The sequence below is a fragment of the Phragmites australis genome, chromosome 24 (genome assembly GCF_958298935.1).
Source record: "Phragmites australis chromosome 24, lpPhrAust1.1, whole genome shotgun sequence".
NCBI lineage: Eukaryota > Viridiplantae > Streptophyta > Magnoliopsida > Poales > Poaceae > Phragmites > Phragmites australis.
In genome coordinates, this window is record NC_084944.1 from 433,032 (window position 1) to 445,703 (window position 12,672).

General features: G+C 40.6%; 2 protein-coding genes across 2 annotated transcripts; one reads left to right on the forward strand and one right to left on the reverse strand.

The window, feature by feature from the left end:
- Positions 1-2,693: 2,693 nt before the first annotated feature.
- Positions 2,694-6,960, forward strand: LOC133907707 (probable ADP-ribosylation factor GTPase-activating protein AGD8). The gene is made up of 7 exons (XM_062349776.1): positions 2,694-2,987; positions 3,151-3,269; positions 4,033-4,462; positions 4,733-4,999; positions 6,020-6,142; positions 6,358-6,459; positions 6,533-6,960. Exons 1-7 carry the CDS (start codon positions 2,916-2,918, stop codon positions 6,638-6,640), a joined length of 1,221 nt encoding a protein of 406 aa, XP_062205760.1. The 5' UTR covers positions 2,694-2,915; the 3' UTR covers positions 6,641-6,960.
- A 122-nt stretch (positions 6,961-7,082) lies between these two features.
- Positions 7,083-12,384, reverse strand: LOC133907972 (ubiquitin carboxyl-terminal hydrolase 19-like). The gene is made up of 14 exons (XM_062350115.1): positions 12,318-12,384; positions 12,117-12,197; positions 11,902-11,997; positions 11,274-11,330; positions 10,763-11,116; positions 10,434-10,508; positions 10,206-10,329; positions 9,983-10,093; positions 9,395-9,570; positions 8,974-9,294; positions 8,771-8,890; positions 8,238-8,685; positions 7,974-8,090; positions 7,083-7,625 (listed from the first exon to the last, which is right to left on the reverse strand). The coding sequence occupies exons 1-14, from the start codon at positions 12,318-12,320 to the stop codon at positions 7,441-7,443; spliced, it is 2,268 nt and encodes a 755-aa protein (XP_062206099.1). The 5' UTR covers positions 12,321-12,384; the 3' UTR covers positions 7,083-7,440.
- Positions 12,385-12,672: the final 288 nt, after the last annotated feature.

Genomic DNA, 12,672 nt, shown 5'->3' on the forward strand with positions numbered 1-12,672 from the left:
GAAGAGAATGTCATGTACATGCATATGGATTCATATTAAATTCTTTAATTTAATGTCATCAATGTCTTACTTTGCAAGGTCTTTTATTTTTGCTTATATATGATGCAGTTGTGAAGGATCAAGCTAGAGGATGTTATAATGGTCGAGGTTGATGTTGGTCTTGCTTAGCCACATTTTCTTGATATTGCTAATATGTTCCGGTTCTAGTTTTTATTAAAGATGATTGCTTTATTAATTGTGGCTAAATAGCTCTTTAAAACAAATTCGCTTGTTGAAATATTTTTGAATTTCATCATTGCTTTCTTTTGAGGTACTTTTTGATGTGATGGCGTGCATGTGGGGTGGGTAGCTGCACGTTGCTTGCACATTCACCTTTTTCTTTTGGTTAAACTTGTTATGTTGTTAGATGGTGACACTTTGCTCTGTGATGTATGATTTGGCCCGTGGCAGCTTGGATGTGATCCAGGCGTTTTCCTCCGTGCTAGAGTGTATATGTTGCTAGTGTGATGTTCTATAAACTTCTATCTGTCTCTATGTATGTTTGCTGCCAGTTATACCTCCAATTTTAGGGGAGGTACTGCCAAAATTTTCTTTAAGCTTCGACCTATAGGTTGGTTTGAGTGATATTTTGAGTTTGTGGTGGTCCCCGGGGTGTTACGCAGGCAGAAACCAGGCCAGATACTCCGTGAATATCTTGTTAGAGTGCAGCTGGTCCTCATCAATGAAGTCCACTAACACGTTGTCCCAATGCTTTCTCCACGGTTGAATAAATGGCGCCCACATGGTAGTTGATGTACCCTTCCACAAGAACATGCAAGATGAGTTATTACACGAGGTATGGTCCCGTGAATAAAAATTGAAAATAATGAATCAAAAAATTTAGGAGCAATTTACTGGGTACCATCGTAAAAATCATAAAAAATGTAAAATACCATCAGTGTAAGGAGGGCCCATATGTCATCCTCACAGCCGATGGTATTTTTTAATATAGGACTTTTGCGATGGTATCCACCTAATTATTCAAAAAAAAAACCTATGCATGTGAGCAGGCATGATACAGAATTGGGTAGGGGAACTGCAGGTACTGACCAAATTAGCGCATCTCCCAATGCGACGTGTAATCCTCGATGTAAATCACCAATAGTCTCTATCCCGTGTGCACAACGAAGACACTCCCAATGAGGAACGTCTAAGTATATCCTCGTAGGAGTAATGTGTCCACCTCATGTCGCCGAACAAGAGGTTGCCAAACTGGGGTGTGATGTTTGGTACGCCCTGTGCGTCTATGCGTTGACCCACGTCGGCTGTGTAGAGAGGAATCATTAGACAAACAAATTAATAGAATAAAAAAAAGGAATACATGTGATCTTAAAAGACCTTACAATCATCATCACCACAATGAACCCATGGTTGGTTCATCCTCGTCGTTAGGCGTGGTATTGTAGGGGGCGTGATCTAGTACCGGTCGGCTAATGGTGAACAGTTCGTATAACCACAACTAGAGAAGTACAAGACTTCACAAAGAATATAAGCACGTGAAGGGAATATATTGCAAACATGAGAATCCAACTCTCTTCCAACCTCATGAGTTCGTCTGAAACCCGTGGTCGAAGCACCGAGAGCTTAGCCGTCTTAATATCAGTTAGGTAGGAGTGGTGCTTATCATCCACGCGTGAATCAAGCAGCTTCAGATGGTCGAGAGCCATACCTTGATACTTGTAAATTCATATGATAATTATGGTTTACAAAACAAGAATTAAATGGAACGCTAACGATACCATAAACAGTGTCTCTTTTTTGCATAAAAAAACTAAAAATACCACTTATTCGACATATCTGTCCATGATCGATAAAAAATTACAACAACAAAACATAATAAATCAAACAACTAATGATACTCTATGTTGCACTAAAAACCTATGTCAAATAATTGCGCTATGTTGCTTAAAAAACTAGATCTAATAATAATACAACTACCTATAGAAAATATAGGCTTAACAATTACTCATGTTACTCTAAATATCTAAATCTAATAACAATATAACTATCCCTAAAATACATAGGACTAACATATACAACTATCTAAAAAACATACCGCTAATAGTTACAACTATCCTTAAAAACCTAATGTCTAATACCACTAAATCCTAGATGTGATGCATATCATATGTTCAAAACTAGATCTGATGGTAAACCTAACTGATTTGTAATTTTTTTAACTAAAGTTAGGCTATTTACCTTCAACACTGATGAATTTCGGCAAGCTAAGCTTCGCCGCTCTCCTATTCCTCCCTTCTCCTCTCTTTTTACATGGGTAGAAAACGAATGAAGTGAACACTATACTTAATAGGAGGACCGATGTGCCCTTAAATAAAAAAACTTATCGCCCGTTGATTGAGTGAAAACGGACAAACGTGGATGCCACAAGGCCTCGTCGCCCAGGCCTGTCACCCTGAAGTATAGAATAGTAAAATTTCAAAATGGAAGTATATATTTACAATTTTTGATTTAAAAATACAAAAATAAAAAATTTCGTTGATTCTCGCCTGAAAAAGGCCCAAGTACACCAGACTGGCTTCTGGTCCGTAAAGGCTCAACAGATTGTCTTGGCCCAACAAAGCTATAGAGGGCCCACGTTGACGGAACAAACGGCCCAAAAGTGAAGTCGCTTCCATCGGAAGACGCAACGCACGCACGCACGCACGCAAAGGCGGAGGGGCGGCGAGGCGAGGGCAACACCGTCCACCATTTCCTCCTCCTCTTCCTCCTCGCCTGCACCCCCTTCCCTTCCCTTCCCTTCCATCTCCTCTCGCTCGATCCATCGATCGAGTAGGTGTAAAAGTTTTCTAATCCGGTGCGGAGCGGTTCCCTCGATTCGATCGGGTTGGGTTGCGTCGTCTCTTTGGGTGGGCGCGATGGCGGCGACGGAGGCCTTCGCCGATAAGAGCGCTGTCTTCCGCAAGCTCCACGCCAAATCAGACAACAAGGTGCGCTTCCTTGCCTATTGTTTTTAGGGGCTGATCATCTCGTCCCGTTTGATTCCATTCTGGATTCGAGATTGATCGCGCTTTCTCTCGCTTGCTCTGTGTGTGATTTTTTTCCTTCTCCGTGTAATTTCCGGCGGTGACGATGCTTTGCGCATGCATGCAGATGTGCTTCGATTGCAACGCCAAGAACCCGACGTGGGCGTCCGTCACCTACGGCGTCTTCCTCTGCATCGACTGCTCCGCCGTCCACCGCAGCCTCGGCGTCCACGTCTCCTTCGTCAGGTAACCAGGTCTCCTCACACTCACCCCATCCCACCTGCTTCTCTTTCATCTCACACCCGTCCACGTATAATGTAGCCGTGGTTCACTATATGTATAATGCTACTGATCTTCTGCACTTCTTGACCGATCGATCACGTGTGTGTATGCAGAAGAGGGCCTTTTTTATATACAGATAATATTATATGAATGCGAAATCTGAATTTTTAGCTGCCTGATTAGGGATTTTACATATACGTGTTTCAATTTTGTGTGTTCTGGTTTGCCTGTCACGCTAGTTTAGGTTTCATGTGATCTGTGATACCAAAGTATGTTGTAATATGGTGTCGCATATACGGATTGATACGCAATCTATGCTGTGCATGAGGGGCAAGGTCTAGTTTTGGTGCTACATTCTTGTTTTTTCGGTGATTTTGCAGTGTAATTACAACTGTTTGGTGCGATATACAGTTCTAAAGTTCCTGTATGGTGATGGTGATCCTGACTGACATCAGTATCACAGACTTAGCATGTTTGACTATCTGATTTTAAGTACATACAGTATTTAATATGAGCTCCTGTCCAAGCTGACTAAGTTTGCCTGAATGCTATTCTTTGTCAGATAGGTCTTCATCTTTTGCAACTGACTTGCTTTTCCTTCTGATCCTGACCACCTAACATCTTATCCTTTGGGAAGTTTGATGTATTTCTTTAACATAATTATTACTTTATCCAATAGTACATCAAATGCCTCAATTAATGTTGAAAAAAATGCTCTGGTATGCAGGTCAACAAATTTGGATTCATGGACTCAAGAGCAGTTAAAAATGATGGTTTATGGAGGAAATAACCGTGCACAAGCTTTCTTTAATCAGCATGGTTGGACAGATGGTGGGAAAATTGAAGCAAAGTATACTTCAAGAGCTGCTGACTTGTACCGGCAGTTGCTTGCCAAAGAGGTTGCTAAAAGCTCCACAGAAGATGGGAATAATAGTTGGCCATCTTCCCCAGTTGCTGCTTCCCAGGCTTCAAATCAAGCTGCTGCATTTGTAGATCTCAAGCTGACAGAGGCATCAAAAGAAAATGTAAACGAGAAGAATGAGTCTGAGATTGTTAGTTCACCTAGAGCTCCAACCCATTCTTTCAAGAAGTCAATTGGTGCGAAGAAGCCTGGAAATAAAACCGGTGGACTCGGTGCGCGGAAGCTTACATCAAAGGTATGCTTTCTGCAGTGTACATTGGAGTGTGAACTTCATTAACTTAAGAACCCATTGCCCCATTTTTGGTCCTGTTTTTCATCTTCATATGATGTCAAGTCACAGTATCTGTTTTCCCTGTCTTCTTCCAAATGAGTGAAAAGGAAGAGTAGCTATTATTACTCACTCATATTTATCGTTTCCCACTAAATTTCAACGACCAAGTTTCCTTCTCTTGCCTGTTTAAGTAATGTGGGATTTCCTTTCCAACAACTTCTCCATTTGTTGCAGCCAAATGAAAGCCTCTATGAGCAGAAGCCCGAAAAACCAGCTCCCGTCCTGCCACCGGTGACTGAGAGTACTACAACTAGGAGCAAATCCCATACTTCCCGATTTGAATATGTGGAAAATGCACCTGCTGCTGGGACTGGGAGCAGTTCAGAAGATAACCAGATGATTGGACATGTTGCACCCCCTAAGTCTTCGAACTTCTTTGCTGAATTTGGGATGGACAGTGGATACCACAAAAAATCTACATCCAGTTCATCCAAAGTGCAGGTAACCATTGTTTTATTCAAAGAAACATGATGAATCCTGTCCCCAGTTGTCTTAATTTTGCGTAAGTACGTCTGCACCAAGTCAGAACTCCAAACAGGTTCCACTATTCCACTTAATTTGAACTCTTTGGGAGAAGTATTCGGAGATTGTGTTTGTTTGTGTTCCTTCTCTTGTTTTTTTCTCAGGCGTTATTGCCTCTGTTGTTGTTCCTTTTTCTTTTTTCTTTTTGGTGAGGTGTTCTGTTATACCTTGTTTTCTTCCTCTTTAATGAAATGACACGCAACTCTCCTGTGCGTTAAGAGTAAAAAAAAAAAAAAAAACACACGACAACTTCTAGTTCTTTCAGGAGTGTTCATTCCCACTGTTAGGTCGTCAAAGTCTGTGGCCACATGCTATGGAATAGCTAGCTAGTGACCAAAAACACTGTGACGTGTCCACATTGAAGTCTTACCATTGAGTAACGCAATAGTTTAAAAGGTTTAATTCATGTAGGGGTGGTAAAATAGTCGTATCACATCTGCATATAGATTGGGTGTACACATTTGAAGCTAAAACTGTTTTGAATTCTCCCCTGCTTGTAATATTAGTTCTGCATGTTATATATAAATACTTTGACCTTCCTGCTTAGTAATCTGGTAACAGAAGATTGGTGATCATATGTCATTGATGCTTCTCTAGCTCAAGAAATGTCCAAATTGTTGGTTACTTTATGTTAGTTTGGGCATGATTACTCTGCAATAAGCTTTTGTTGATAGACTATTTGTTACCAATGCATTTAAACATGTAGCTAACCCTAAAATATTCCAGCTCATTCTAATTATGCCCTTTCAAATATCAGTTTGAGCTCTTACTGGTATCATGCCAGTCTCCGTAGTTCATATATGCATAACAATACGTTATAGTACCATGTAGCCTTGTTTAAATTTTCTTTTGTTGACGTCTAACTTCAAAGTAGTCTTTTTTCTTTTTCTTGAGATGAGTTCCAAGGAGTCTGAAATAATCGGTTTCAATGATGTCCAGGTTGAGGAAAGTAGTGAAGCAAGGCAGAAATTCTCGAATGCGAAGTCAATTTCATCCTCTCAGTTTTTCGGTGATCAAGCCAGTTTCGAAAAGGAGGCTCAATTATCTCTCCAAAAGTTTTCTGTAAGCATTACTGCCTCACTATTTTGATATTAACAAGCTTAGCTGTGATCTTGTTTACAAACCGCGATACAACAGGCCTGTTTATACCGTTTCAAGTTTGGTGTTTACAGAGGCGCAGTGCAGTGTGTAGTTGGCATGGCTTGCTGCCTTTGGAATTACTGGATTTATTAGTACTGCGTTGAATCTTACACTCCCCTGACTTTACCTCGTTGTAGGGTTCCTCTGCCATATCAAGTGCTGACCTATTTGGCCATCCAGCGAACAATTCTAATGTGAATCTTAGTACTTCAGATTTGATCAACAGAATCTCATTCCAGGTAACACTCCAGTAGCATGGTTTTTGTTTCCTTGACGGACTTGTGTTAACTCTTCGTTTTGCTGTCTCCGCAGGCCACTCAGGATCTGTCTTCTCTCAAGAACATGGCTGGGGAAACCGGAAAGAAGTTGACTTCTTTGGCGTCCAACATCATCACTGATCTTCAGGATCGGATCCTCTAAGTATAAATTTATAGTGAAGTCTCCTATACGTTTCTTCTGTGGCTGGCTTCTCCCATCAACTGGGTGACAAATTGGCCTGCCCGGCAGATTTGTCTAGGAGTTTGTAGGTATCGAAAAACCTTAAATGAGACTTAGAGAAAAAGGAAAGAAAGAAAGAAAAAGAAAAACTTATCGTGAATGCTGTACTGGCTAAAGTCATATTAGCACCTGGAGTTGTAACAGAAATGGTTTTCCCGGTGGTTTTATTTCTGTTTCAGAGGGAACTCAAACGGTACCTAAACGTATACCTTTGCTTTGTAATGACCATTCCGTATTTAGTACGCATGTGTTCTGACTGTACGGTAGGTGTCTACAATTTTAACCTGGTTGCTTAGCGAAACTTGGTCGGCCTCTGGTGAGAGTACGTTCTATTTAACCAGACCGAGGCAGATCTTGGCACTTCATGGCAGCAATCTTCCATCTTAAATCGTACAACTGCAAATGTAACAGGAGACAACGCAAAACATAATCCAGCGCAGGTGTATGCATGGGTCCTGAACTAGAGCTGGGAGGCGACTACTGGAATAACTAAGACGCAGAGATTAACGACCGAAATCGTGACGTAAATTGGCTATTGATAAAAACGCGCTGGTAAGCAAGTGGACCAGAGGGACGGAACTAAAAGCGGAGAGGCGGTCGGGCTGAGTCACAATCGATGCCCAAAATGCAGTATTTAGTCACGACCTTTCGGTTCATATGTACATCTCAATCTCAAGGCTGCTCCGTTCAATTTCGCGGATATGTCGGGAGGTGCAGCTGAGCTACCTTGGCCTCTTGTTCAATTTTGCAGCAACCGGCCACGCTCTCCGCCTACACAGATGGAAGTGCCTCGCATCTGCCACGGCGCGGTGCTTCCTCCTTGATGCTTTCGATTCACCATCTGCAGACGGGGGCTTCCTCCGCTTCCTCTTCTTACCCCCTCCTCCTCTGCCTTCTTCCCCACCATCTGCAAGCACAAGAGCACGTATAATATCAAATTAAAAAACATATATATCCTGTCAAGCAAGGCAAAAAGAAAAAGGGTTGTAGTAGAAGCAATGCAAACGTTTCTAAAAAATTCTCTTCCCGATTGTGCGTGAAAACTTTGATTAAAAAACAAATACAATTGTCGACCATATATTACTCGGCGCATTGTAAATACATACACGCACGCGAGCATATCTCATGTTTAAAACATCCACGGCAACCAGAGTACATATATATCAGTGAGTGACTGTATTACAAACACTAGAATGTTTTCATACCCCTACTATATGTGAATGGACTCACTAGAGCTGTTTGCAGTTGCTCTTACTAGTGCCGTTGTTGCCGTTTCTCAACTCATGATTGGAGATGGACTCTACAGTTGTTTTCTTCTCCGGGGTGCACATCCGGATAGATGATGCTCTAGAAGAACCCACGATTTCATCTTCTATAAAAACGAACATAAGATAAAGACAAGTAAGTCTACTGTAGCACAACTTTTTTTTTCCTTTCTAAAAAGTAACAAACAACTATAACACTATGAACACATCATATTAGAAAACTTATCTTAGCATAGGAACTCGATCACACTTACCCTGCAGGGAGAAATTCGTGTGATCGTAATTGTCTTCGTGTTTATGTGACAATTGGAGTAAGTTGCGGTTGTCCTCATTCTTTCGCTGTGAGCCTCCCTGCACGCAACCTTCCAGTTTATCTACTGCATCCAACAAGATATTGCCATTTGCATCTCTTTGTAAATGTTGGGAGAAGTCCGGCAAACTAGGCATGTATTCATTCTCCTCTGCTCGTCCACCTAAGCAGTAATCTGGACCACCTTGCCCATGAGATGTGGACTCCTCTTCTTTGTTGTTGAGAAGAGCAAGTTCGCTAAAACCTTCTTCTGCCAAACGTTCTGAACTATCCAATGGAACCTTGTCCTCTCTATCAAGTAAGGTAGAGAACCATGGGGATGAACCTTGCTTGGCATAGAAAAGAATATAAGCGTTACCATTCAAAACATCATCCTCAGAAAATCTTGATACCTGCACAGCGAAAGGTCAGAACCATGCAACTGAACGACGTCTTAGAAACAAAAAAAATTACTGATAGAAATATAGATTCTCTTGCCTTATCATCATTGAATTTGTACCAATCAGCTTCAGATGATCGGATATAACAAACATAATGACCCTTGCCATATTGGCCAAGGTGTTCTACAACTCCATATAAATCATACTTTTGAGATGTCTGCATGCAACAACACAATTGCACATCAGCCATAAGGTTGGGAATATAATCAAATTAGAATTAACTGGAAGTCTGGAACTCACATCATCCGAGGGGCTCACGAAGGGATTTATATCCAGCTCTAACGGGCACTCGACCTTGTTCCAAATCTTATATATATCTACTCCAGAATTAATGAAACGCTTGAGATGGATTACAAGAACTTCTGGCGCCTGCTCTACCTTGAGGTGCTTTTCCATGTTCACACGAGATTGGCATCCATCACACATGAAGTCTTCAATCAACTCAACTTTTGTAAAAGATTGAAATGCATCCATCAGAGTGTCCACCATGTTAACCTCCAGGCTAAGATCAAGAAAAGGCTCATATTTATCTGAGCAACGGTTGCACTCTACACAACGCAACTGAGCAAAAGGGGAAAATACGTATATAAGTCTTTAATAACAGTAAGGCGCTGGAGATCATCTGGATCAACTAACTACAAGTGAGAATAAGTGAGCACACCTGACTTTTTAGGCGGCCTCCAAAGATTTCTTTTGCAACGCTACCTTCTTCAGTTGAAGAGGGTTCCTCCAATGAGGACATGGGAGCAACCGAGGCATCATCTAATTTTTCAAGCAAGCAGCGGAGAAACTCATGCGCGTCTTGTTGTACGAAACTCGTAAACTCTGGTGATATGGCTACAGATCATTTGTAAACAACTATGTTCAGTTCGAAATATCATTACCCCTTTGAAGTGTATTTCAATCATGCATTTCAAGTATGTATTTCTAAAATTCTAAAGTTTCTACTAATGAGACTACATGGACCATCATGAGGTATATATTGCAAGTAAGATGACCAAGCCGACAAGATTACGCAACTAACAACTTAATCACTTCCAAACCTCCACAACAACAACATGCTATCTGCTACAGTACCAGTTACCACACGATATTTTTCATGTGAGTAGTACCATTATTGTTGCACATAACATCATAGCTACTAAAAATTGAAATATGCACTACATGCAAAACAACCAGCAAGGCAAGGTAGACGCAGCGAAGGAAGTTTATGCAAAGCAAAATAAAAGGGTTGGTTGAACAAACATACAACTCAGGCAATTGACAAAACTATCGGGGTAGAAAGCACTTCCGGAAAGCCTGATAGATTCATCAATATGCAGTTTTAACGAGCAGTAACAGCAGAATCCAATGGAAGCACCTACAGAATCCCGAATAGAATCACAAAACCAGGTAAGAATGTGGAGAAGATAATGCTGAACGGTAAGACATTTACAAGAATTGCAAGAAACATATTGAACTAGATTACTTACGGGGACATGGATATGGGTGATAGGCATTCTGAAGCTTCAACACAAGAGGAACGGTGTGAACCATACACTGGAGGATACAATTAAGAAAACATGTCCATCGATGAGGATTGAAAAGTGCGGCACCCTGTGGAAGTAACAAAAATCAGTTTACAAACTGTTTTGACCTTTATTTCAAGAGCAAAAAGAAAAATGTATCAGTCATGAAAGCGCAACACAAGTCCAGCTTACCACATTGTATCTTTTCTTTCCATGGTCTCGTTCAGGAGAGGACCAGCGACTCCCATGCTCAATATTAACAGAAGCCTAGGGCAGAAAAAAAAAGTGAAAGATGTGGAATCAAACAGTCAAAAAGCGAAAAATGATCACAGATATCCAAGGATCACAAATATAAATAATGAAATATGTACTGTCTAGTATGAAGTTGGAAGGCTGCAAATAGACATGAAGAACCCTTGAATGACAATACTACTGAAGAATGTATATAGCCAGATGTATTTTGAGATGGTAAAATAATGGCTTGTATAGTTATATATACAAAGGGAACATAGATGGGTTACCATGGGGTTGCGTAGATTTATGAAACCAGGCAAGAATGGATAACCACCATCCCAATGATTTCTTCTAGCATTACAACAACATGAATTTGCACAATTTCTTCTGCCTCTTCCCTGGGGAAATTGATATCGATCATCCCAACGATTTATTGGATTGTCAAAATTATAGTCACCATCACTATGATCACGTTGGTCATTAAAGTTCCTTATAGGGCCACAATATCTTCTGTCTCTTCCATGGATAAATCGATAGTGATCATCCCAACGATTTATTGGATTGTGAAAATAATAATCAACATCACTACAATCACTTTGGTCATTTGTTGTAGGGGAATCGCCAGAAATATCATCAATGTCCTGCACAACAAATAGAACAAAAATATAACACTATATCTGCAGCATTCGCTTGTGCCTACGTGCGTGCAGGTGTGGGTGTGTCCCTATCCTAGAAGAGTGGAGAACAAGTATGAACTATGGAGCCAAATCTGATCATTGCATGAAAGAGGTTCCTTACTTCAGTGGATGGATCTTCCATACGTAACCAGGGATGATAATGCTGAGGCAACTCCCTCTTTGTACGGTAATCATGATCATCGTAAGTTCAAATAAGTTATGAGTGTAAGCAACAAAAACATACGATAGCTTGATAAAAGTGGTCACACGGTCTAGTTCAAAAGGAATATGACTACACGAGGCAAAATGAAAAGGGCTGACATGACCAAAGTGCAGTTGGCAAGGAAATTAAGCAAATAATGAAATTCTGAGTAAAGCATTAAAATAGCATCGGTAAGAACAAAACAGTACTCTTTTGAACAAAGACCATCAATATACCAAGGCTATTGAGGATGCATCAGATCTGACCGCAAAAGCAACCTAATATAAATATAGCAGTAGAGAAAGATGTTTAGGCAGCACAAGTATACAATTCTAAACGGCAATGTATTAAGGTGCGAGCTTTTGGCTAACGCACAATTATGATGGCAACTTGAAGAAAGACATTGGAGAATTGTCATTTGCAGCTACTAATCAAGATCAGAATCTAGAAAAGGTAACCGGTAGAGTATGGAGATGAAAATAATACACCAGAATAGTTTTAAAGAACATGATGAACAAAACCAGTGTGATGGATTTTACTTACGCACCAACAGGATATTAGATGATGGTGGACAGTAGTTTATTGAAATTATACTGGAACTGGTAGAAACATCCTGACTTTCCTCATTTCCAGCACAACCCAACTGAGGACCAAAAGATATAAGAGTTAAAGAACACAGCATAATTGAGAAGGTAAAAGTGACCCTTTAGAAGGAACTAGTGTAATATTTTGAGAGTTAAGCTACGCAGAAATGACTGTCACCATAGGTTTTTGCTGTTGGACTGAAGGACATGGCGGTGGTGGTTGTTTCTCACTTTCTGTGCTGTCCTTGTCAGAAGCAACCTAGATCATGTTGCAAAGAAAAAAAAACGAGGGTAAATGGATAATAAGTTTACAGACGAGTCAGAACTAGATGGATCAGTAGTGATATGCTAAGTGTTGACATATGATGATCTGCTGTACCATGGATGGCTGGTGATCCTCCACCAGTAAATGCCCCAAAGGATGAACAGCCTCCTCTGGCTGCTCGTGAATGACGAACAAAAATGGTGACAAAATGAGAGGTAAACTGGGGACTAAGAACTTGTATATACACAGAAGAAATAAGTTTGAGAAAAATTACTGTATGATAGGATTCACTATCGTTAGAAGGTAGCGCCAACAAACAATGGTTAGTTTCATTTTCCTTCATATCAGTGACCTAAGCATCGAGGAACCAAATAATCAGTCAAAGAGCTAACAAGTTGAGAGAGAGAGAGAGAGAGAGAGAGAGACTACCACCAAATTCAAAATTTTGAAGCAACGAAACACAAAGCCC

Coding starts and splice junctions, on each gene's coding strand:
- LOC133907707 (XM_062349776.1), top strand. CDS start 2,916: ATGGCGGCGACGGAGGCCTTCGCCGATAAGAGCGCTGTCTTCCGCAAG. Junction 5,000..6,019: donor CCAGTTCATCCAAAGTGCAG/GTAACCATTGTT, acceptor AATGATGTCCAG/GTTGAGGAAAGTAGTGAAGC. Junction 6,143..6,357: donor TATCTCTCCAAAAGTTTTCT/GTAAGCATTACT, acceptor ACCTCGTTGTAG/GGTTCCTCTGCCATATCAAG.
- LOC133907972 (XM_062350115.1), bottom strand. Junction 10,330..10,433: donor GAAAGAAAAGATACAATGTG/GTAAGCTGGACT, acceptor TTACTTCCACAG/GGTGCCGCACTTTTCAATCC. Junction 7,626..7,973: donor AAACGGCAACAACGGCACTA/GTAAGAGCAACT, acceptor TTGTGCTTGCAG/ATGGTGGGGAAGAAGGCAGA.